This window comes from Sinocyclocheilus grahami, unplaced genomic scaffold, assembly GCF_001515645.1.
Source record: "Sinocyclocheilus grahami isolate Dianchi unplaced genomic scaffold, SAMN03320097.WGS_v1.1 scaffold584.1, whole genome shotgun sequence".
Classification (NCBI taxonomy): domain Eukaryota; kingdom Metazoa; phylum Chordata; class Actinopteri; order Cypriniformes; family Cyprinidae; genus Sinocyclocheilus; species Sinocyclocheilus grahami.
The window spans coordinates 248,700-271,432 of record NW_015505763.1 but is presented as its reverse complement, the minus strand read 5'-3'; the positions used below and the strand labels follow the sequence as shown (position 1 = coordinate 271,432).

Sequence of the window (22,733 nt, the reverse complement as noted above, 5' to 3'; positions counted from 1 at the left end):
TTCCTGAATAACTAGTTGTGTAAGGAAATGTTCAAGAAGAACTGAATAATTAGGCTGGTTTGGAGTTCACCTGACTGACTGAATGTATTTGGGATTGTTTAGGTAAGATATGTATTAGAAAACAGTGTGGCACAGATCACAGGCCATATTTACTAAAAGTTAGACTATTTTAAACTTAACACCTTTTTTTTATTTTTTTATCACATACCACCATTTTTTCCTCCAAAAAATGCACAAGATGGGACTCAGTGGTCGATATCTGTGTTGTGTATGGCTGTAGTGCTTTAAAGGGGTGCAGAATACAGCAGTACCATATTGTTTATCTAACTATTTTATCTTTTTTATCATTTTATTTTATAATTTTTATTTATTTTTTAATTGTTCATATTGGATATTGTGATCATATTGTAATTGATTTGGATTGCCACTGATTCTATACAATTATTATATAAATAATAACAATACCAATAATTGTGTATATAATTAGTATATAATTTAACTCTCATATCATTTATGTATTTGTAGACAAAATTGTATAGCATTTTAATATTAGCCATTTATGATCCATAATATATGGGAATAATTTTAAAATAGCCTACTTTTTGATTAATTAGACTAATTCACCATTTTAATAAATTAAACTAATTCACATAGCTAGTGGACCATTGTTATCGATCCCATGTCAAATGGGTTTTCTGCTTAATATATTTTATTGTGATAGATGTTCTGTAGAGGGATGAGGCTTAGTAAGCAGTCTAAAAAGGCTTGTACAGGAAGGTCGGTGGTTATGGATTTATGGGCACTTAGTTTGGCAGGGTGTGAATGTGGTATTTAGTTTAAAACAGCAAGCACCTGATGATATCAGCTTAGTGGTGTCTGAGAATGGCCTTTGACATGACACTTAAAACCACTGTGCTCAGCATGGGGCCAACAGGCAGACCTGGTGTCAGTCCGTGTGACCTGTCCCATCTTTTTTTTGATTGTTCAAGCCGGAACACCTGTGGTCTCAGCAGTGGCCTTGTTAAGGCTGGAATTTCAGAGCGAGTTAGAGTTACGCCCCCTGTGGGGACTCTCACTGTGAGAAAAGGGTGAGAAAAAGACTGAATGTGTTAACCAAGTAAAACTTAAAGCTTTTCAAGTCCTCCCTGTTTTTTATGCCTCTCACTTTTATCTTGACCTCTGGACACTGTCCTCCTTTTCAATCCTCTTGGAAACCTAGTTTCGCTGACTAAACGTCAAGTCAAAATGCGTTATGGCCTGCGACGTCTCATGGTTTATTTCAGAGGAGAGCGACGAGAGAACAAAGGCTTGACGGAAAGGTGCAGGGAGACGGTTTCCAGTCGAAACGGACAGTTTGCTGAGCAAAGGTTTGACATTTCCTTCATGCTGATCAGCTTCCAGGACATGCGTTCTCCAATGAAAAAATCGAAAATGCCCATGCGTCATTGATTCCCAGAGACATCGGAGTGAGTAGCTTTTGGGGTTTAACCAGGAGACTCAACAAAGTCAGGCTGTCACCCTTGATGGGCCTTGATTAAAGCGCCATGGAGGTTGCATCCGTCAGATGTAGCGTAACTGTCAGTACGGTAATTTAATCTAATGAGAGGCTTCTCTGCCTGATTATTTCTGTAAGCAGAAAAGCAAACATCTGAAGTTTGCTTTTGGACACCACAGTGGAATACACTCATAGGCCATGAGAGAACAAGGAAACATGGCTAATAAGACTGCATTTGGCACGTGTGTCCACAGCGAGAGTGTTTTAAAAGGGTTGTTGGTTTATCAGTTCAAGAGTTGTTTAAAAATTCTCCCCGTCCTTCGAATTAGACTGAAAATGCGTTTCTCTGAAAGTTTCCACATTCAAGGATGAGGCAATCTGCTTAACGTCACTAGCCACTAATACAGAGAAGATAACACAATAGGCTTTTCAAGGACGTGAGGAATGCTCTACGCCCATGCTTCTCTGAGCTCTCAAGGCTGTTTATTGGGCCCAGGATAAAGGACACTGCAGAGTGTGTTTACAAAATTGAGTCAGTAATCAATCAGATGGGCACAGATGTAGTTTTGCAGATAATCAGTCTAAATGAATCTTCATGATCTAAGCCTTTTTTCCAACTCAGTCTTCTGAACAAAGCATCCCTGAACCACTGAAATTAATGGTGACGTGTGTCATTTCTGAATCACCAAGCTGATTTGCCATTGGTTGAGGAAAAATACCATCCAGCCTCGAATTATATTAACTGATGAATTAATGAGTATAACTTGATGTTTAAATTTTCTTTTTTAAGAACTATTTTTTTGGCTTAATTTTAATTTAATTAATTTATTTTAGTTTTTTGACACACTTCCCTTTTGAACCGTGTCTGTCAGACTAGTAAGACCCAAGTTTTTACTGTTGCTATATTACATTTGACATTGAACAGTATTTCCGTAGTAACAAGATCGGAGAGGTTTGCAAGCAGAGCCATTTCTACAATATATAATTTTTAAACTACAACAACGAATTCAAACTGTTTCAAATAAGAACCACAGTTCCCATCTTACACAGTGGCCTTGTGACCCTTGTTGTCCCTGTGGTCTAACAAAATCTGAATTTTCATAAGCAATGCTTTTTTGGGCTTAGACACTCGAGAAGGAAGATTCAGAGTCAGATTCAAACTTGTGTGTCCTTCATGAGCACCGTGGCCATTGTTGAGATGACCTTCATTTCGGTAACATTCCTTTATCAATACTTGATTCTTATCAACCAGATATTTTTGTATCCATCCCAGGCTGCTGATTGCTGTGCCTAGTCTCTCATATCACTGCTGTTTCTTTCTTCTCACACAGTAAAACAACTTCAGCAGCTCCTCCTCCTCAAGCTGGAGTCCGTACCACATGCCGGCATTTATTTTGTGATATGACGGGCTGACTGTACATCATCTACTTAAATGACAGCCTGTCTCAGGATTATATTTCATGATGTGAAAAATTAAAGGGGCCAATTTTTATAAGCACAATATTCATGAGAGCATTGTCTTGAGCAATGAGCCAGTCCACTGTATATTTACTCAGATTGGCTACTGATTCAGGATACCGAATCGAGAGAGACATTAAACTTGACTAATCAGGGGTTTGCACCAAGACATAAAGCTTGAGTCCAGAGGAGCTGTTAAAAGACAGAATGCTTGATCTTAATATTCATCAAGACTACTGTTTAAGATGCAGTACAATCACACATTCACACAGTGGGCTGTTTACACACATCTCTGATTAAAACCGATAAATAAAAGGTACACGGCTAGAATAGCTCGTTCGTTGGTGACGTCTAATTTAGATATTAAACTCGAGTATCTGGTGCATTTCAAAAAGTGTTTGTTTTCATTATATTCCTTTTCTTTGGGATTGTGATTGAGAACTTCCTTTTCCCCCTCTCCTTTTCCTTTTTTGTGGAGGTTCCTGTCCTTCCGCATTACCCGTGTTTTTGGAAAAGCCGAGGTTGACTGGGAGCCTTAGCTCATGTGTTAAAGCGGTAATTTTCAGTGACATTGCTCAGAGCAAGTAGGGATGTGTCATTGTCCACCCTTCACTGGTTACACAATACGGAATCTGTTGTGCTGAAATGAAGGTGATTCACTCCGTCGGGGTTTTAGGCAAGAGCTAATGGGCCCTGCTGACAAGTCGAGCCAGGGAACGAGGGATACGCCACAGGGAAACGTGTCCCCAATGGCCTAAATTCATTTTGATGACCGTCACTGATTACAGCCTATTTATTTCAGCCATGTATTACATGCTTAATTTGGTTTACGCTACCTGGATTGTCTGAGGTTTAACACGCTAGATGAAGTGTGTCCTAGAAAGCGGAAGTGTGAGAACTTAATATCTTTGATGTGCTGTCTTTTTTACTGCATCTACCAGACTTCTACTGCACTTACGAATAGGCTTACATTTTAATCTGTGCAAATTCTCCAATAAGCAACAACTAATCACCTGATTTATAATCAGACTTATGCTCATACGTTTAACAGTTTAGTATAATCTCTTGTGGTTTTCACATGATGCTGATTGTTCATTGATGCATATTTCAGATAAACAATTAAAAAAACATTTAGATTAGAAACATTAATTTATATGGAAGAGCATTAATATCCAGCACTTTCTTAAAGAGAGAGTTCACAAAGTAAGAACAATTGTTATTAACTCCCTTATGTAGTTCTAAAACTGTAATGAAACTGTATTGCTGTTTCTTTAGTTTTCATTTGCTTATTCCATTCTGTTCATAGTGAACAAAAAGTGACCAAAAAAAAGCTTAGCTCAACAACTCGAGTGCTATTTTCAGACTCTATTTATATGATTTGTGTGAGGAAATTTGAGTTACTGATAATCTTCCCCTCCAGTGAACTGTTAACATGAAAATTGCTTCAAATCATTGAGTCAGTGAGCTGAACTCAAAAAGCATATTAGTCTGATTCATGGACATCCTATTTAGTTCTGTTTGTGAACCAGATCAATCTGTTCATTGAAAATAACTAGCTCAATATAATGATCCATTCATGACATTGAACAAACTCAGATCTCAAGTTCAACTCACAGACTCGATGAGATCCAGTTGCAACGATTCACAAGGTAACGGCTCACTGAAGGGGAAAGTTATCTATTATATGACTTCAGAAGACCTAGGAATATGGAACACAAGTCATCTATTATTTGTTTATTTATCTGTGAATTGTAGTTCTATGCAAAAACCGCACTGTGGACTTTAAGAAATTGTTCTTTGGAAAAATAACAGAAAATAGGTTTGAAACAACGTCAAAAAGTAGTCCTTCCAAACCCAAGTTTGCTTGTTGCTGTTCATAAATTTCTCCAGCTGCTTTCACAGTTCTTTTTCATATTAATGTCTGTATTAACCTTTCCTTGGTATCTTCTCTAAGGCTCTTCGTCCCTCTCTGACATTTCCACGTTTTTGTCATTTTAATCAAACAGCTGCATCAGGCGCCTAACAGGCAGTCGGTCCATCCGTTTCCTGTCCCATCCCCCCCCTCTTTGACCAGACCATCAGCATCCCAGCCAGCTTATCATGGGGAACTAATTCAATATCCCTGTGCCTGTTTTAAATGTCATTGACTGAGCTCATCTGGAATGACATGTTTTTCATGGTGGAAGTAAAGGCGCTTTATTGAGCAGGGACCAGAGCGGGGGGATGCGGCTCCCCTTCGCTCTTCACGTTCGCTCCGATCCGAAAGGTCTACGAGCTTTTTAAGATCATTCGGTGCACATTCAGCGCAAGCTCGCTCATCCTGTCTCTCATTGGCTCTGTGAGTCATCACGCATCCTCAGCTGACATGTGAAAGTAGACTATGGCAAAAGTTAGATCATCAAATGTCGGTCTATCTGCTAGCATGGAGTGGTTTAATTTTGCTCTCTCAGTTTTATGTTTGGTTTAAACATTATTTCAGATATTACATTGACATTTTTATAGTTTGTTAACTTCAAAGATTTAAAAGACTAATTCTCCTTAATAGTACTTAGTTAGCCTAAAATTCTGTCTTTTAGTATTCACCTTTATGTAACTCCAAACCATTTCTGAAACTGGACAATTGAGTCAGTGAGTTGACATGAGAACCATGTCAGTCTAATTCAGGAACTTTTAGACTACTAGACTAGTTTTTGTGAACTGGATTACCTGACTCATTGAAAAGATCTCAAAGCAGTGATTTTGTTTATTTAGAAGACACGCTGCACACAAATCATATAGACTGCTATACTTTAAAAGGGTTTTTTTTTTTTGTTTATTGTTGAAATCTACGATATTCCTTAAATTGAACTTTTGTTTTCCACAGAAGAAAGAAAGTCATAGAGTACCGTTTAGTTGTGGATGAACCTGTACCTTTAAGATTGTCTTAAATATTGATTGACAGCAAAGCCCTTGCGGGTTCCATTCTGTGATCTCTCGCCACATGGGTGATGATATCAGTTAACCCATTGTACCAGAGAAGAGGTCCTGGTGTGAGGAATGGCCTAAAACCCCTGAGATGCACAGCATGGCTTTTTACCCCGACCCCTGCAGGCATGCCTGTATCATCTGGCCTTTTGCCCATACTGAGTCGTCTGCCTCCGATATCACCCCTGCTCCTTTCTTAACTCCCCCCAGCCTTTTTTAGCCCCAGCCCGAATGTTCGGCAGCCTCTGGGGTTGTGGGTCAGAGAATAGGGCAAAACTGGAAATGTGAGGGGTCGGCTGGGGCTTACTGTGGCAAATAGATGGCAATATGTGAGGCAGGATGAGTCAAATTATGTTGCTTTAAAAGATCCATTTCAAATATAAAGGGCAAATAAGCATCTGCTCTGACAAGTCTGCCAGTCTGGTATTGAAGTGGCCAATCAGAAGTGCATTTTTTACATTAGAGAGGACAGCGTGACCAAAATGTAACCCTAAAATGACAATTCTTGATTATTTATTTGCAAAAAATTTATTTAATTTATTGTATGTAATTATATATAGAATGTAATATATATATATATATATATATATATGTGTGTGTGTTACATTTTTAAAGAATAATTTTTAATATATTATTGTGAATTCATTGTTTTAGTTATTTCATGTTGCATTAATTTTGTGCAGATTAAAGTTATTTATTAATGTTAATAGTTAATATTATTTGTATTACATTAATGTTTCTGTGTAATATAGGTGTGTTAATCAACGTTTTCCCCAATGTCTAATTGACATTACAATTATGTTGATGAATTAGCTTTGTCATTGTGAATCATTATGATGCATGTAGTAAAAATCCATTCTCATGTGTTTTTCCCGTAGGGTTCCTGAAACCCCATTGCTCGATGCCACCTCAGAGAGGACGAGCAGAAGCATGCACGTGTTTCAGCGGAATGTGTGCTCTTCATCAACGCAGGCTTTCTACAGGTAACCTATGCATATTCAGAACTACACATACGCTTACGTTCTCCACAGAGCATAAACTTACAGCAATAACAGCAGTCTTTTGGCAGCTCTGTAGCTCCACTATAAAATAATCCTGTCTTTTTGTGTGCGCCAACTCTTCCCATGAAACCTTATGGTTCTTACTTTGAAGAACACTCAAGATACATGCATAAATCTATGCATTGAAGTCATGTTTAGAGCCCTAAACGGATTTCCACTGTGCTTGGCTATAACTCATGCCAAATATGTCTGGTCTTGTAGTATGTCTGCGTTTGCAAGAAACAAGACACGTCTTGCACCACATGCATACATATACAAATGCGCCAACTCTTCCCATGAAACCTTATGGTTCTTACTTTGAAGAACACTCAAGATACATGCATAAATCTATGCATTGAAGTCATGTTTAGAGCCCTAAACGGATTTCCACTGTGCTTGGCTATTACTCATGCCAAATATGTCTGGTCTTGTAGTATGTCTGCGTTTGCAAGAAACAAGACACGTCTTGCACCACATGCATACATACACAAATACACCCTCTAATCTGAATTAGTGTCTGGCTCCCTGCCCCCCTCCTTATGTTTTGGTCCTGCAGTGTGTGATTTGCAGTTTGTTATATTAGTTTAAAGGGCTGATGGACATGTTAGCAACCGGTCTTCTCTGAGGGATCCTTATGGGGCAGCATTACTGCAGATTCCAGCTGTGACCCTGTGGTATGTGGGGAATGGATTGCTGTTGGCTTGGATGTAAACATGTTTTGTTACATGACATTTATTGCCTCGTCTTTGCAAACATACAGCGCAAAATGTATAGTATGTGACCAAATGACTCGTATGAACTGGTTCTTCTCATGACTAATGAATCGATTCAGTTCAGTATCCTGTAGGATGGTGGTTCTCCTCTGGTTTTGTGTCTAGATTTTACATTGTGCAGCAAGTAATGACCAAACAGCACTAAAAATTTTCATCATACAAATGCAAATGTCCTTCCAAAAAAAAAAGAAACGCTGAAATGAATACATTTTATAGTTTTGGATGAGGACATGATATGCAACCTGTATATATTTTGACTGAGTTCAGCTAATTGACAAATTAATTTGTGGCAAAATACTTGATTGGACAGATTACTTTTAACATCAAAAACAAATAATATGTAAAATGTTTACACATAACTTTTAAAAATTGATAAGCTCATTTGTTTTGCTATTCCACATATGCACAATCAATATGGTTCCTTGCATTTAATTAATTGCATTTTGCATCGCTTTTTTCCCCATCTGAACCTATATGCAACCTTTTTTCAACACCAGATGAGAACCACTGCTGTATATGTATAACAGTGACCCCACACATGTGTCAAGTGCGTTGTGGGAGACCTCATCCATATGCTATTAAAATGGAATACCATTTTGATTCTTCTCTTTGATTTAGCTTTTTAAGAAGGATTGGTTTCGACAGTCACATCTTGGCGTATTTTATTAAATCCATTTTTACAAAGTCCCATAGGGTTAAATGTTTGCTCAGAAGCACAAGTTTAAGGCTCTTTTCTCCCTCATGTACCCATGTGATTGATTGAATGCATTTTTTTTTAATTGCAGTTTTATACTCTCTCAACCCTGAAAGGCACGGCAAGCATCTTTCAATAGCTACTACAGACAGTCCGCACACATCACTCACAACAAAGGGCTACTTATAGATCGTATACAAAGAGGATTCTTTGGATTAGTTGCTTGGAGCCATTCACACTGAAGTCATTCTATTTGTAAAAAAATTTAAATATTTCCGCAAACTGGCGTGGTGGTCTTAAAACGCTCCAGAGAACTTTGGCAACAGAAATGATTTTGCCTATGAAAATGATTTCTGTCTACATATTGTCTTTTCCAAAGCCCATAATAGAGATTGTGGAGAACCAGTCTTTAAAACCTGCATGGTGCTCAGCAGTCTGTTCGTGGTGAAACGGTTACTGTGGAAACCCTGCGGTCTGGTGTGGTGGCTAGCCTAACTGGAGTCGCTCTTTTATAGAAGTAGTAATAGCTGTGTTTCTAATTAGGGAATGTGTTTCCGTAAATCTCTTCAAAGCGAGAGGATGTGTTCCAGTCTTAGCTTGTTGCTTGTACTGTGGTGACCAAAGTCACACATTAGAGCAAGGAAGATGACATGGGTTCGTTGGCGAAGGAAGCAGGAAAACGAACGTCACCCGGGGAGATCTGAATCCCTGATGTGGCAGCACTTTGGCTTCCAGTGGTTTTACAGGTGCATCTCAATAAATTAGAATGTCGTGGAAAAGTTCATTTATTTCAGTAATTCAACTCAAATTGTGAAACTCATGTATTAAATAAATTCTATGCACACAGACTGAAGTAGTTTAAGTCTTTGGTTCTTTTAATTGGGATGATTTTGGCTCACATTTCACAAAAACTCACCAATTCACTATCTCAACAAATTAGAATACTTCATAAGACCAATATAAAAAAACATTTTTAGTGAATTGTTGGCCTTCAACATGAAGTATTCTAATTTGTTGAGATAGTGAATTGGTGGGTTTTTGTGAAATGTGAGCCAAAATCATCACAATTAAAAGAACCATAGACTTAAACTACTTCAGTCTGTGTGCATTGAATTTATTTAATACACGAGTTTCACAATTTGAGTTGAATTATTGAAATAAATGAACTTTTCCACAACATTCTAATTTATTGAGATGCACCTGTACATTGTTTCAGGTATTTTTTATTTTTTTTTTCACAAAATTTACCCTTATTGGAAAGGGACCGTGAGAAATGCAACATCCTCTTTCAGTTCCAACTTAGTTTCAAAGGTGTTCGTTTTTTTATTATTATTTTTTAAAAAGGAACGCGCTCGTATGAAGTGCGCAAGAGGGAGCACTTAAAAAGCGGCTGCAGAGGGGCCTCACAATACCGTCCTTGTGCTGCAATTTGGGCTTTTCTTGCTGCAGTGAGCAGAGGAATGGAAAAGATTATCCGCAGGAATGTCTGGGGTGCCCTCAAACACAGAGCTCCGCGCAACTGGCCAATGGGAGCGCTCGACCTAGTGGTGGGCTAATTTTTTCCTGATGAACTCAGCCGCCTGCTTCATAATGGAGTCTGATTGCCAGCGCTGAACTCACATATGGTCCATGTTTGGAGAGCCCCAATGACAGGACCACTTCTGTAGCGGGCAGAGGGAGATGATTGCTGGCTCAATCTTTTGTTGTTTCATTAGGGTTGGGTAAGGACGAGGGTTTAGTCAGGTTTATTTCGGACCACTTTCCCCTTCAGGTGTGTGGTTCTTTTTCTTTAATTATTCACTTTTTATTGACATCACTTAATTTAAGCTCCAGTTACGGCCCAAAGCCAAGCCTTATTACTTCTGGCCACACTTAATTATGTCGGTTGGTTCATGGTGCATCCCATGGCTTCATAAATTTTCCCAATTAATTTGGAGGCTATTTATTGTCCCGAGTTCTTGGAAACAACTTTTACAGCCCCGTTACAGCAAGTGGCGGTAGAATTAACCCCATAAATGACAAGGACAGGCTCGTTTTACTTGTGGTGAGTGTGTTTTAGCTCAGTGGAACATCGCCATCAGCCTACAGAAAGACAAAAAGGGAATGTGGTCAGGTTTCCGAGACCAAAGCATGTGTTTGTAGACCTTGTGGTCGCACGGGAAGAGGAAGGGGCAATGTGGGGTCAAAAGGTGAGGGAGGCCAAGGAAAGGAGCTCATTAACTACGACATGTTCAGCACTCCCCTTTTTTTAATTGGCTCTGGTTGCCGTCCACACACGCCCTCGCCACTTCCTGTTGGCCTGGGGCTGCCAGAGAGGGGCCTGGAAACTCCAACTTGTTGATTGAGTCGGACCCTTTATTCGCTCTCAAATTCATCACTACCCAGTGCACTTGCATTTTAATGGTCTTATTTATTTAAACTGTGCTTCAAAGGTAACCCAGTGGAGAAATAACAATTTGGCGGCCATTTTTTATTACTTTATGTCATGTGTACTCATGTTGGTTTATATTCTCATGGCGGGCCTGCAGTCTGTCATTATTTAGGTTGTGGCTGCCAAAAGGGTTTGGGCTAATTGGATTTCGAAGTTCATTTTCATCAGCTATTTGATAAAGACCTGGCGGCGGTCCTAAAAACTCCAGCCACCCACGGTATCCGCACCAATGAGTACATTCCACACGTCGGGACTGTAATAAGGAGAAGTGAAAAGAAATTTGATCAGAATGATCTCATCTGGGGAGACGTTTTACTTTATTCCCTCATCAGCCCCGTGTAAACACTGGAAGCAAAGTGGGAGTTGTGTGGCTCACTGTGATGGATTTTACCACATGACACGGTCAAGCATGTTTTGTGCTAATCTACCAGCTAATTGAAAGCAGATTGCTTTCATGTCCAGTGTTACAATGCCCATGCCTCTTGAAATGAAAATGATGGAGGATGCATCTGTGATATTGGCTTTAAATAGATTTTTTTTGGGGATCAGAGACGTCAGGAGCTGTGATCTATTAGCAGAGAGTGTAGTGTCTCTGTCAGAAGACAATGTAATGCAGGCCATTGAACAGACATTTCTAGAGCTATTATCCTTGATGTGATGAAGTATCTTGAAATATTCTCCAGCTCAGAGAAGAACACTGATTAAAATTAGAATTTGACGTAGAGATCAGTTTGACCTATATATATTACAGATATTTTACTGGTTATTGTTCTTTAGTATGATGATGATGATGATGATGATAATTCTTATTGTCACTCTATTCATAATAATAATTAGTAGTAGTAGTAATAGTATATTAATAATATGCCAATGGATGTGTAATAATTTATTAGTTGTATTAATAATAGTAATAATCATTATTGATACAACAATAACATTAGTATTAGTACTATCGATGGATAGATATATTTTTAAAGAATATGTTTTATGTTTAGTACTGTATTGTCATAGACGACCCCTTGTGTAAGATTTGGTACCATGGTGCATGCCTTTTTTTCCTCTATTTATTTTTTATTTTTTTGTGGCTAAATGAAGAGCAAATACTGATATAGACTGGCTTAGACCGTCAGTACAAACACATAGCCACACTTTTACCTCAGATGACTGCAGGACAACACACAATGTGGCCTAAAAAGCTTAGAGCTTAGACAATTTGGATTGGTCAGCTTCTTTTTTTTTTTTTTTTTTTGGAGTGTGTCTGAAATAGATTTATACAGGGATCTGTGTGTGTGTGTGTGTTTGTCTCTAAAGGTGAGCCTAGCTGACATTTTTACAATGACATGCCAACTGATCAGAGAGACAGTAAGAGCATGGGGAGTGTGAAACAAAAGTGTAAGTGGCAAAAGTTTTCAAGAGATAGGGCCAAAATTGAAGGAGGAAGCAAAAGACCCCCCCCCCCCCCCCCAAAAAAAAGGGAAAGAGTTAGAAACGGAGTAAGTAGCACTCACATTGGCACAGTGTGACCGCAGCCGCTCGTTGTGTCTGGGTCAGGAAAAAAATTGGAGCGACTAAGCCTTTGATAAATCTTTGAGCTCTTAATCTTTCTGTGCCACCATCACAGTGAAATCCTATCTCATTGTCACAGCTGACCGAGGGGGGTGGATGGGCGACAACGCTCTGCATCTCACTGCCCTCTGGGATGCGCAGCCTTTCCCTGGCTCTCTCTGTCTGATTCATCATTAAATGTTACTTACTAGTGATCACAGCTTGAGGTCACTTTTGAAGCCAACATGAAATCAAAATTAACCCTGTTCACTTATTGGACTTATTTTTTTAAATGCATTTTACTGGTCTTATTGTGAAAGATTAAATGGTGCATGTGATTTCAAAGAAAGCTTCTGAAATTGCATTTTATTTTATTTTATTTTATTACACGGCTCTGTGGAATACTTGATTCTGATTGGTCAGTCGTGACATTCCGAGGTATGTTATCCCTCGATAACAACTGGTAAAAGCTGATAACACCGGCTCATCCGGGTAACTGAAGTCGGCGCTATACTGCCAGGGACAGTTTTTCTTGGTGGAAGCTTTGCATTTGTTTAGCTAATAAAATATAAGTTGATTAAAAATTGTGTATAATTATTGAATTATGTCATCCTGGTATCGCGGACTCGCTGTAATGTATTTTAAGATAACAAACTGGTAAGCTTTTAAAAATTTTTCGTCTTAAATCTTTTATTGTCAATTATTTATGTTGTGAAATGTTGTGTAACTGCACCGTATCCCTTAAATGTCCGTCTAGTTTGAACTTGCCACTTGCTCGCAACTGCTGTGTTCACGGAAGCTTTGTGTTCAAATATTTCAAATCAAATCAATATTTCGTGTCTAATTATTTAATTATGTGGCAAGTAGCCTTGTAATAAGTGGGATAATGTACATCCAGCCGGTTGTTATCACTGAATAACCCCCTTCAGGTTAATACAAGACCTCTCCGCGAACCCTGTCGGGGGTTACTCTGTGATTAACAACCATCTGGATGTACATTATCCCTTACTTATTATTTTATTTTATATTATATTTTATTCCATTTTATCAGTTTACCATGTTACGCTTTATACATTTTAACTGTTAATGGGAATCAAACCCATGGCTTTGCTAGTGCCATGCTATACAGTTTGAACTTCTTGAACGGTCTAGCAAACTACCTTTGCTTAATAAACAGGTTGTTCCTCTAAACGTGAGTAATTCACACACCAGATGGCATTTCCATCTCTTTTGTTGTGTTTTCAACTAGACTCTAGAATGTGAACTTGAGTGAGTTAAATGAAAACAAAAGGCTGGCGTTTCTTGAAAAACACTATATGAAGATCTTCTTTATGCACCAAGAGCTTGTAACAATCCAAAGAGACAGGAAAAATTGAAATCGCATCATATGACCCCTTTAAGCCTTGTTGCCTTTTTCTCTCTAAGATTAGATGTGTTTATAGTGCAGTTGACCGCTGGAATTGGAGCGAGATTTCATGGTCTTTCCAACCGCAGTAAAATATTACAAATAAATAGACTGTATTATTTGTTTGCACCAAGCATTGTTTTAGGATCACACTTAGGGTGACACATAAAAACAGTTGAAGATGTGATATATTGCGGCGTCAGAACCTTTTTTTTTTTTTTTTCAGGTTGCGCAACAAGATATTGTTGCATATTTGGAGTCTTACAACAATAACATTCATTGAGGCCCTTCGAAAGGAACAAGCTAATCTGGGCGATTTATTTATTGATCCTGGTTTTCTTCTGCACGATTGCGTGCGGCTGTCTGCACATAAATTACAGTAGTTATGCCCAGAGCTTCTCACTTATCTGTGACTGAAGGATACAGACCCTTCAAAGTGCAGTACACTGGCTGTTTGTGTGTGATTTGCTTGTTTATGTGTGCGTATGTTTATGGAAGACGAGCTCCAAGTGTTATTTGGATGGACGCCTCCACTGATGTCATCTGATTCCAATATGCATGAGCCCCATCCTGCCAGGGACAACAGGATGCTCTGGATCAGACACGCATAGGTTCACTGTGCATGCTGATGTTTAAACTGATGTTCTTTAGTGCTGATATCTCCTTTGGGATGGATGGGGGAAAAGTCAAAGGTCTTTGGGAATCTTATGCAAAAATTGGACAAATTATGCATGTATGACCCACTCCATCATTTTGAGTGATTTTGACGCAGAAAGACATTTTGAGTATGAATTTGAGGATTCTAAGCTATTTTCAGAGGTTTTGTTGACAGAATTAGGATATTTATTAAAGCATACAACTGTTCCAAATTTTGGGGTCAGTAACACTTTTAAAAAATGTTTTTAAAAGTTCTCTTTTGCTCAGTAAGGCTGCATTTATTTGATCACAAATACAGTAAAACAGTAATGTTGTGAAGAATGATAACAGTTTAAAAGAACTGTTTTATATTTTATTATATTTAGAAATGTAATATATTCCTGCGATGCAATTTTCAGCAGCCATTGCTCCAGTATTCAGTGTCAAGGGCTCCAGACTCTTTCTTCCAACTGGTCGTTTTTCTTGCGACACTTTCTCAGTTGGTCGCATGAGCACATGATTAGGTCGCGGTTTTTTTTTTTACAGCATGGGATTAATCTATGCATGCAGATGAACTTTTTATCATAGTTTATAGTTATATGGAAACAAAAGAGGTCAACATTCAACCTGTTCTTTTTTATTAGTATTTATAGTGTTATATTATTATTTGTGAACGGGAGTTCCTCTTTTGCTATGTTATAAGCCGTGGGCTTCGGATGCTTTCTCTTTTGAATTTGCGATCTTGTCACGTTTTACAAGAAAAGATAATTGTCTGTTTTGCTTACATCTATACCTTTCACTTTTTAAGACTAAAACAAAAAATGGATTCATTGTTATTCTCATTTAAAAAGCACAACAACAATAAAAAAGTAAGATACAATGACAAACAAGCTCACAAAACGTTTATTAACAAAAATGAATAAGATGAGGCATGGCATACACCACATGCTGTATTATATACAGACTAGTAAATTACAGAACGTTTAGCAAACACTGAGGAATCAAATAAAAAATAAAAAATAAAAGAGAGCCTCCATAGCATAATGTGAGGTAAACAGCAAAGATAACGCAAATTAAAACAAAAATAAAAATAAACTTGCTGTCTGTGTTACTGCCCCCCCCCGTTTCGTTTGCCGTTTGATGTTTCACATATGCAACAGAAATGGCAGCGCTTATGAGTTTAAACAACGCGGTGGTCATGCCAGTGCGACCGCTTACAAAATTTAGTCGCACAGGTAGAAAAAATGGTCACAAAATGTGACCATTTGGTCGCAGTCTGAAGCCCTGGTGTCACATGATCTTTCAGAAATCATTCTAATGTACTGATTTGCTGCTTAAGAAACATTTCTTACTATTATCATTGTTGAAAACAGTTGTGCTGCCTAACATTTTTGTGGAAACTGTATTACTTTATTGATTTTTTTATTTTTTCAGGATTCTTTGATAAATAGAAAGTGACCCCAAACTTGTGAACGGTAGTGAAAATAAAATAAAGTAAATAAAAGACAAGTACAAAGATAATTCATTATATAACCTAAAACTAAAATCATAAAAATTGTTACTTCAAATTGACAAACAAATGAATAAATAAATAAAAATTGCAAAATACAACACAATTACTAAAACTAATGGAAAGTATAAAAACTAGGCAGCTGGAGCGATTGTTTGATCCAAATGGCACCAAAGCTGATCTCATGAAGGGCAAGGTCAACGTTCAAACACCTGCCATCCACGACAACTTTTGATACAGGTCAAAGAGGGCAAGAGGTCACTGAAAGAAAGATTGCGACCTTACAATGTCATACAGTTAGCAGCAGGACCGGCCGAGTGTGCTAATTTTCTGCAAAGCATGCTGGGATACAGTCTGAATGGGATGAAGGTGTTACTTGTTGCCCGTGTTTGCACTGAAAGTGAATGTTTGGTGCTTCTACAGCTAATGGAAATGTCTTGTTTTGGTGCTCTGCTGTTCAGGGACATACAGTTGTGAATTAAAAAAAACAAAACTTTGTTCTATAGGACTTTATGAATTCGATGTTAAGTTTTTGGGCACACTGATAGATATTTCCTAGAGATTCGAAAATGTACTCTTTTTTTTTTTTATATATATATATGTATGTGTGTTAAATATTTATATAGTGTTTTTTTTTTTTCAAGTCAATTTAGGATGCCATTTCTTCACATGGTGCACCTGTTTAGGCTACTGAAATCCTGCTTACTCTTGAAAAATGACTTTTCCTTCTCTTTAATGGCCTACAGGGAAGGATTGTGGGTAACTGGTGTGCATAACTCATTCTAGGAAAGGTGCTTTCCTGTTGTCTCGTCTGGGTGGATGGTTCGTGTTTCATGTCTAGCTGAGCTAGTCATCTATCTCTCATTTACTCCTCCTTCTACTTCTTTTCTTTAAGAGAAGAGGTCGGTCCCAGGAAAGGGTTAACCATGTGTACGTGACTGTAGCGAGGGCTGTTTTAATGCATATGAAAGCTGCCTGACTGTCTCAGAACACTGTGTCCCTATCTGCTAATGCTTTTCAAGCGAGGATGTCTGAATGCAGAGGAAACGATCAGGATTTAAAGCAGAGATTAGCATAAAGAGACACCTCCACAAGGCTTTCCCTTTTTCTGGATTACAGTCCTTTATATATATTTGTGTGTGCATGCTGCCTTGATTATGTCTTTAATCTCCATCCGAGAGTGGACAACTGTTCCTCCAGCTGTGCCGACAATGTTTCTGCGGTTTTACTGAGCGTCGTCCCGCATCTGATTACAGTATAGCCCTCTGGGCCATTGTGGCTCTATCCTCAACAGGGAGCCATGTGGCTCGCTCACATCATGGGTATTCAGTCTCTCCGCCAACACAGATTATCAGAGTTCACACAGCTCCTGCTTTTCCAATAATACTCTGATCAGAAATGGCAAATGAGGCAGCTGTTGGTAACCCAAGCTGCTAATGCACGCACGCCGCTGATTATTAACACCTCTCTCGCCACCTGGCCTAATATATTCCGATATGCAGTGGACATGTGTGTGGAAGATCAGCATGATTACACAATAGCAACGAGCCGTGCGGTTAGCTTTTTATAGCACTAATTCACCCGACACGCTCGCTCGCTCGCAGCTCAGTTATTCAAAACCCTGACTCTCATATGATCTGGTAAGGGATGTCAACCGTACAGGTTTAGGCACTTTTAAATTCAAAGCAGATCGATAACAGGCTCACATCTGGATTGGACGCTTGGCTAGTGATCAGTTACTATAAAACGTAAAATGCACACGACGTTCACGCTATGCACAATCACGGGTAAATCTTTCCCCAGCAGCAGCAGGACCGGCTTTGCCCATCCATCTGCGAATGGCTGAGGGTCTGTCAGGTAGCAAGTACTCTCTGTGTGTTTATGCCAAGAGGAATAACTGAGTTATGGGACTTTTTTGTGTTTGTGAGAGTCAATTTCTCTTTCGTTCCTGTCAGTGTTGCTTATCTGTGGCGGACAGGTTTCAAACGTCACAACTGGAAGAATTTTCAATCTTTAACAGGTGATAAAATGAGGCAGAATTCACAAAAGAATGACGGTGTCCTCAAGTTTGCGATGATTGTGGACATGCAGCCAGTGTCCTTTTGTTTCTTCTGCTTGTAATCTGTCAAAGTCTTTCTTAGTTCCTCATTGCATTGATTCAAATGAAGATTAACACTCTAAAATTAAAAACCTTTTCTCGGGTCTTCTCTTTTCTAGTCAGATCCTGTTGGTCTTTCAGCTTGAATGAAAAGCTTTTTAAAAATACTGTCATTTTCATGCTTTTTGTATCCCGTGCGTCACCTGTCATCAGAGCGAAATAAACCCAGTGTAAACTGTGATTTATCGCAAGTAACTAGATTACACGCAAGTAACCAGATTACATGCTTTCAGCTAATTGTGGGTCAGAGTTGCAAACAACGTGTTGTCTCCTGATTTAATTGGCTAAAGGCTAAACTTGTAAATTATGGATCATGGAACGTTTTCACCCAACATTGCAGCTTTTTCCCCCAGTTACAGAAATGTGTCGCGCTGGAACATCCATTATAAACTGGCAACTGTGTTTTGGAACATTGATGCTGGTTTCTAACTGGTCCAAGCTGGCTTTAGCTGGTTCAATCTGTCTATAAGCTTGTCCGAGATGGTTATAAGATGGTCATTAGCTGGTGCAAACTGGTAGACCATCTTAGACTAACAAACTAGCTACCAGCAGCATGTAAGGTGGATTTTGGAACATGGTGGCTGGATGACCAGTTTAGACTAAGCTGGTCGAAGATGGTTATTAGCTGGTCCTATTTTTTTTTTCTAGCTGGTTCAGACTGTTTATTATTATTATTATTTTTATTGTTATTATTGTTGTTAGCTGTTTCAAGTTGGTCATTAGTTGGTCCAGCATGGTTTTTATCTGGCAAGCTGGTAGACCATCTTAGACTAGCAACATACCAGCTACCATCTGTACTGGTGGTCAAGCTGTTTTTTTGTAACATGATGTGAGGTTGACCAGCTGATAACTGGTGTGAAAGAGCAAATGACCTGCTTGGACTAGCTAGAAACCAGCCACCATGATAAACTGGATTTTCTAGCAGGGTGGTGTGTAAAGGTACTGTCCTGGGGTGTTAGTTAAAGTTAGCTTTTGAACGACACCGGTTTTAGTACCTAGAGTGACAAACACCTCAGAGCAAAAGAGGATTTTGAACATTTCACTTCTCTGCTCTGTGTTCTGTTTTGAATTCAATGTCGCTAAACGACAACAACGACAGCTGCAATTTGCGATTTTAATGCTATCTGAAATCTGTGTTTTATGTGCAGAGATTTGGAAGTGGTCACAAATGTGTTACACACCTCCCCTCAGACAGAAGTGTATTTGTAAAAAGGGCATTTTGAGCATGTGTTTTGCTTCAGTGTGCAGGAATACATCTGAACATTGTTCGTTTTCATTAGGTCTTTTGCCTTTTTTTTATTGTCTCAATGTGGACACCCAGTCTCTCTATTAAACTTAACAAGGCTTTTAGAGCAAGAATTTAAATACACTGTGTGTGTTTGTGTGTGCGCGCATGTGTTAAAGATTGAAGGAACGAGACTGCTGTCAAGATCTGTGTATGAACGAGTGTTCTCATAAAACCTGCATTTATAAGTGTGTGTGTGTGCATATCCCACTGCGCTTCTCTCCAGGAAGAGAGCCTAGAGACTTCCTGTTTGTGCTATGTACTGGTGGTCAAGCTGTTTTTTTGTAACATGATGTGAGGTTGACCAGCTGATAACTGGTGTGAAAGAGCAAATGACCTGCTTGGACTAGCTAGAAACCAGCCACCATGATAAACTGGATTTTCTAGCAGGGTGGTGTGTAAAGGTACTGTCCTGGGGGTGTTAGTTAAAGTTAGCTTTTGAACGACACCGGTTTTAGTACCTAGAGTGACAAACACCTCAGAGCAAAAGAGGATTTTGAACATTTCACTTCTCTGCTCTGTGTTCTGTTTTGAATTCAATGTCGCTAAACGACAACAACGACAGCTGCAATTTGCGATTTTAATGCTATCTGAAATCTGTGTTTTATGTGCAGAGATTTGGAAGTGGTCACAAATGTGTTACACACCTCCCCTCAGACAGAAGTGTATTTGTAAAAAGGGCATTTTGAGCATGTGTTTTTGCTTCAGTGTGCAGGAATACATCTGAACATTGTTCGTTTTCATTAGGTCTTTTGCCTTTTTTTTATTGTCTCAATGTGGACACCCAGTCTCTCTATTAAACTTAACAAGGCTTTTAGAGCAATAATTTAAATACACTGTGTGTGTTTGTGTGTGCGCGCATGTGTTAAAGATTGAAGGAACGAGACTGCTGTCAAGATCTGTGTATGAACGAGTGTTCTCATAAAACCTGCATTTATAAGTGTGTGTGTGTGCATATCCCACTGCGCTTCTCTCCAGGAAGAGAGCCTAGAGACTTCCTGTTTGTGCTAAGGGCAAAAGGAAGAGCCTGAAGTTAAAGCAGACACAAATGTGATAAAAACACACCCACATAGTTTAAGTAAATAGTAAACACCCCTCAAATAGTTTAAGTAAAAATTTATTCATCTTCGTAATGCATCTTTTTCTGCTTCAAATGTTTTTGTCAACAATAATGAAAAACAGCTTTAAAAAAATAATCATCGTAATGATAATTAAACTTTTTTTTGCCTGTAATTTAAACAAACATGTTTGTTGGTATATATGGTGATATGTCAAAAACAAACAGTTAAAAGTAAAATGTAGTTGCCTTTTTCGTTTTCAACGTTTTTTTTATTTTGTGAACAATAACGAAAACAAGAAGAAAAAGATTGTGCTTTTTGTAATTTAAATAATGTAAACAAATGTAATTTAAATAATGTAAACAAATCTTAAATAGTTATTTTAGTAAAATGTACGCATCTTTGTGATGTCTTTTCATCTTAAAAGGTTGTTTATTTTTTCAACAATAATGAAAGCGAGCCAAAAAAGAAGCAGCATAATGACAATTAAGTGTTTTAGTTTTTTTCATCAGTGACGTTGTTGATGAGATTAACACTGATTATCGGATCCTTTACATATATACACTCATGCTCCTCAAACACAAACAAACCTAGACCTATATTTTGATTTCTTATCTCCGTAAACAAATGCATAAAAATGCTTTAATTTCCCCAGATAAATGCTTCAGTCGTCGGGCCTGTTTACAGTCAAACTAATATTCTTTCTTAGCCATTTTCACATCTGTTTACAAATACATGTGAATACAGCAAGCCAATAAATGTTCACTTTTCTTCTGTACCACAAAGGAGCTCTGCAGGCTGTCATTTATCGGGACTCCGGGCTCTTTGTTGTAATTGACATGTAATCCGTCGGGCCTTTTCTGCAGAACAGATGTCACAGTTGTTGGTGCCGTTGCTCGTTGCTTGAGCTCATTGCTTGGAGGGAGAGATGGCGGAAAAGGCAAAAGTGGTTTAAAGCCTCTCCTTCATACATTACCAATCACAGGCATATGGCAACAGACAGAGGCTTTCACAAACCACAGAACACACCTCAGCGTAGGCACAGAGTCGCTCAGGACCACTGAGTCAATAGAGATGCTCCAGGCTTTTTGATCTCCTCCTTTTGTTGATAGAATGAGTGCAGATCGGTTCGAAAGACATTAACCTTTGCCTTGTGGGTAATTCCCATTTATCTTGCTTCATTGTGCAGTTGATTGGCTGAGCACACAGTAGCAATGAGGATGCAGGAGAGGAGACATAGACTTATGGTCTCCAAGCAAGCAGCGAAACAGCAGCTGATTCCTACTGTTGTCAAGCCTTCATCATGTAATTGCTCTTGGCCAGTGTTGGGGAGTAACTAGTTACATGTGACGGCGTTACGTAATTTAATTACAAAAAAATTTAACTGTAATCTGTTACAGTTACTAAGAAAAAATTTGGAATTAAATTACAGTTACTTATGAAAATGTTAACGATTACAAAGGGGATTACATTTGAATATTTACACACATCCACATTTAATTGATTTTTTTCCCAAATTGCGCTGACTACTGGGACATACGGCCCTATAATTTCCGCGATGCGGAAAACACAGCCTGGTTTGTAGAATCCAGTCATAAGGAATTAAATTACAGTTACTTATGAAAATGTTAACGATTACAAAGGGGATTACATTTGAATATTTACACACATCCACATTTAATTGATTTTTTTCCCAAATTGCGCTGACTACTGGGACATACGGCCCTATAATTTCCGCGATGCGGAAAACACAGCCTGGTTTGTAGAATCCAGTCATAAGAAACGGAATTCCTATAGCCTAACGCGGACGGAATATGCCACAGGTCAGTACACTTGAATCAAAACGCGATATGGACTAGTGTCTGTGAATATTAAGCCGCAAAAAGACAATATATGAATCCTGCACATTCTGCGTGTCTGTGAAAATCAGGCGTGGACTGGCCATCAGGAGAACCGGGACATTCCCGGTGGCCTGGCAGCCGATTTGGCCCGCTATTTTAATATTATTATCGTATAGTTGCCTGCCGAATGTACTAAAGCGATTATTTCCATTCCAATTCGCCATTCGATAATTAAATCTCTAATAAATCATGAATCAGTTAGTCGTGACTGGCAATGCTTCTGCTCGCGTGCTCTCCGCGCCTCCGCCAAATGGTTTGGATCAGAGTAATCAATGCGAGAGAGAGAATTGAGTGGACTGTGGAAGCGCACTAATGGAGCCGAGAAGCAAAACTACTGTTCAGGGTTTCAAGTGCAGGTCAGTTTCATCTGTAAATATGCT

General features: G+C 38.7%; 1 protein-coding gene across 2 annotated transcripts in view; it reads left to right on the top strand.

Moving 5' to 3' along the window:
* The window catches only part of rxraa (retinoid X receptor, alpha a), a 176,849-nt gene that overhangs the window by 81,700 nt on the left and 72,416 nt on the right, over positions 1-22,733 (top strand). For both annotated transcript variants that reach the window (XM_016240203.1, XM_016240202.1), the window contains exon 2: positions 6,796-6,900. In XM_016240203.1, coding sequence (XP_016095689.1) covers positions 6,796-6,900 — 105 coding nt within the window. The remainder of the gene's footprint in view (positions 1-6,795; positions 6,901-22,733) is intronic.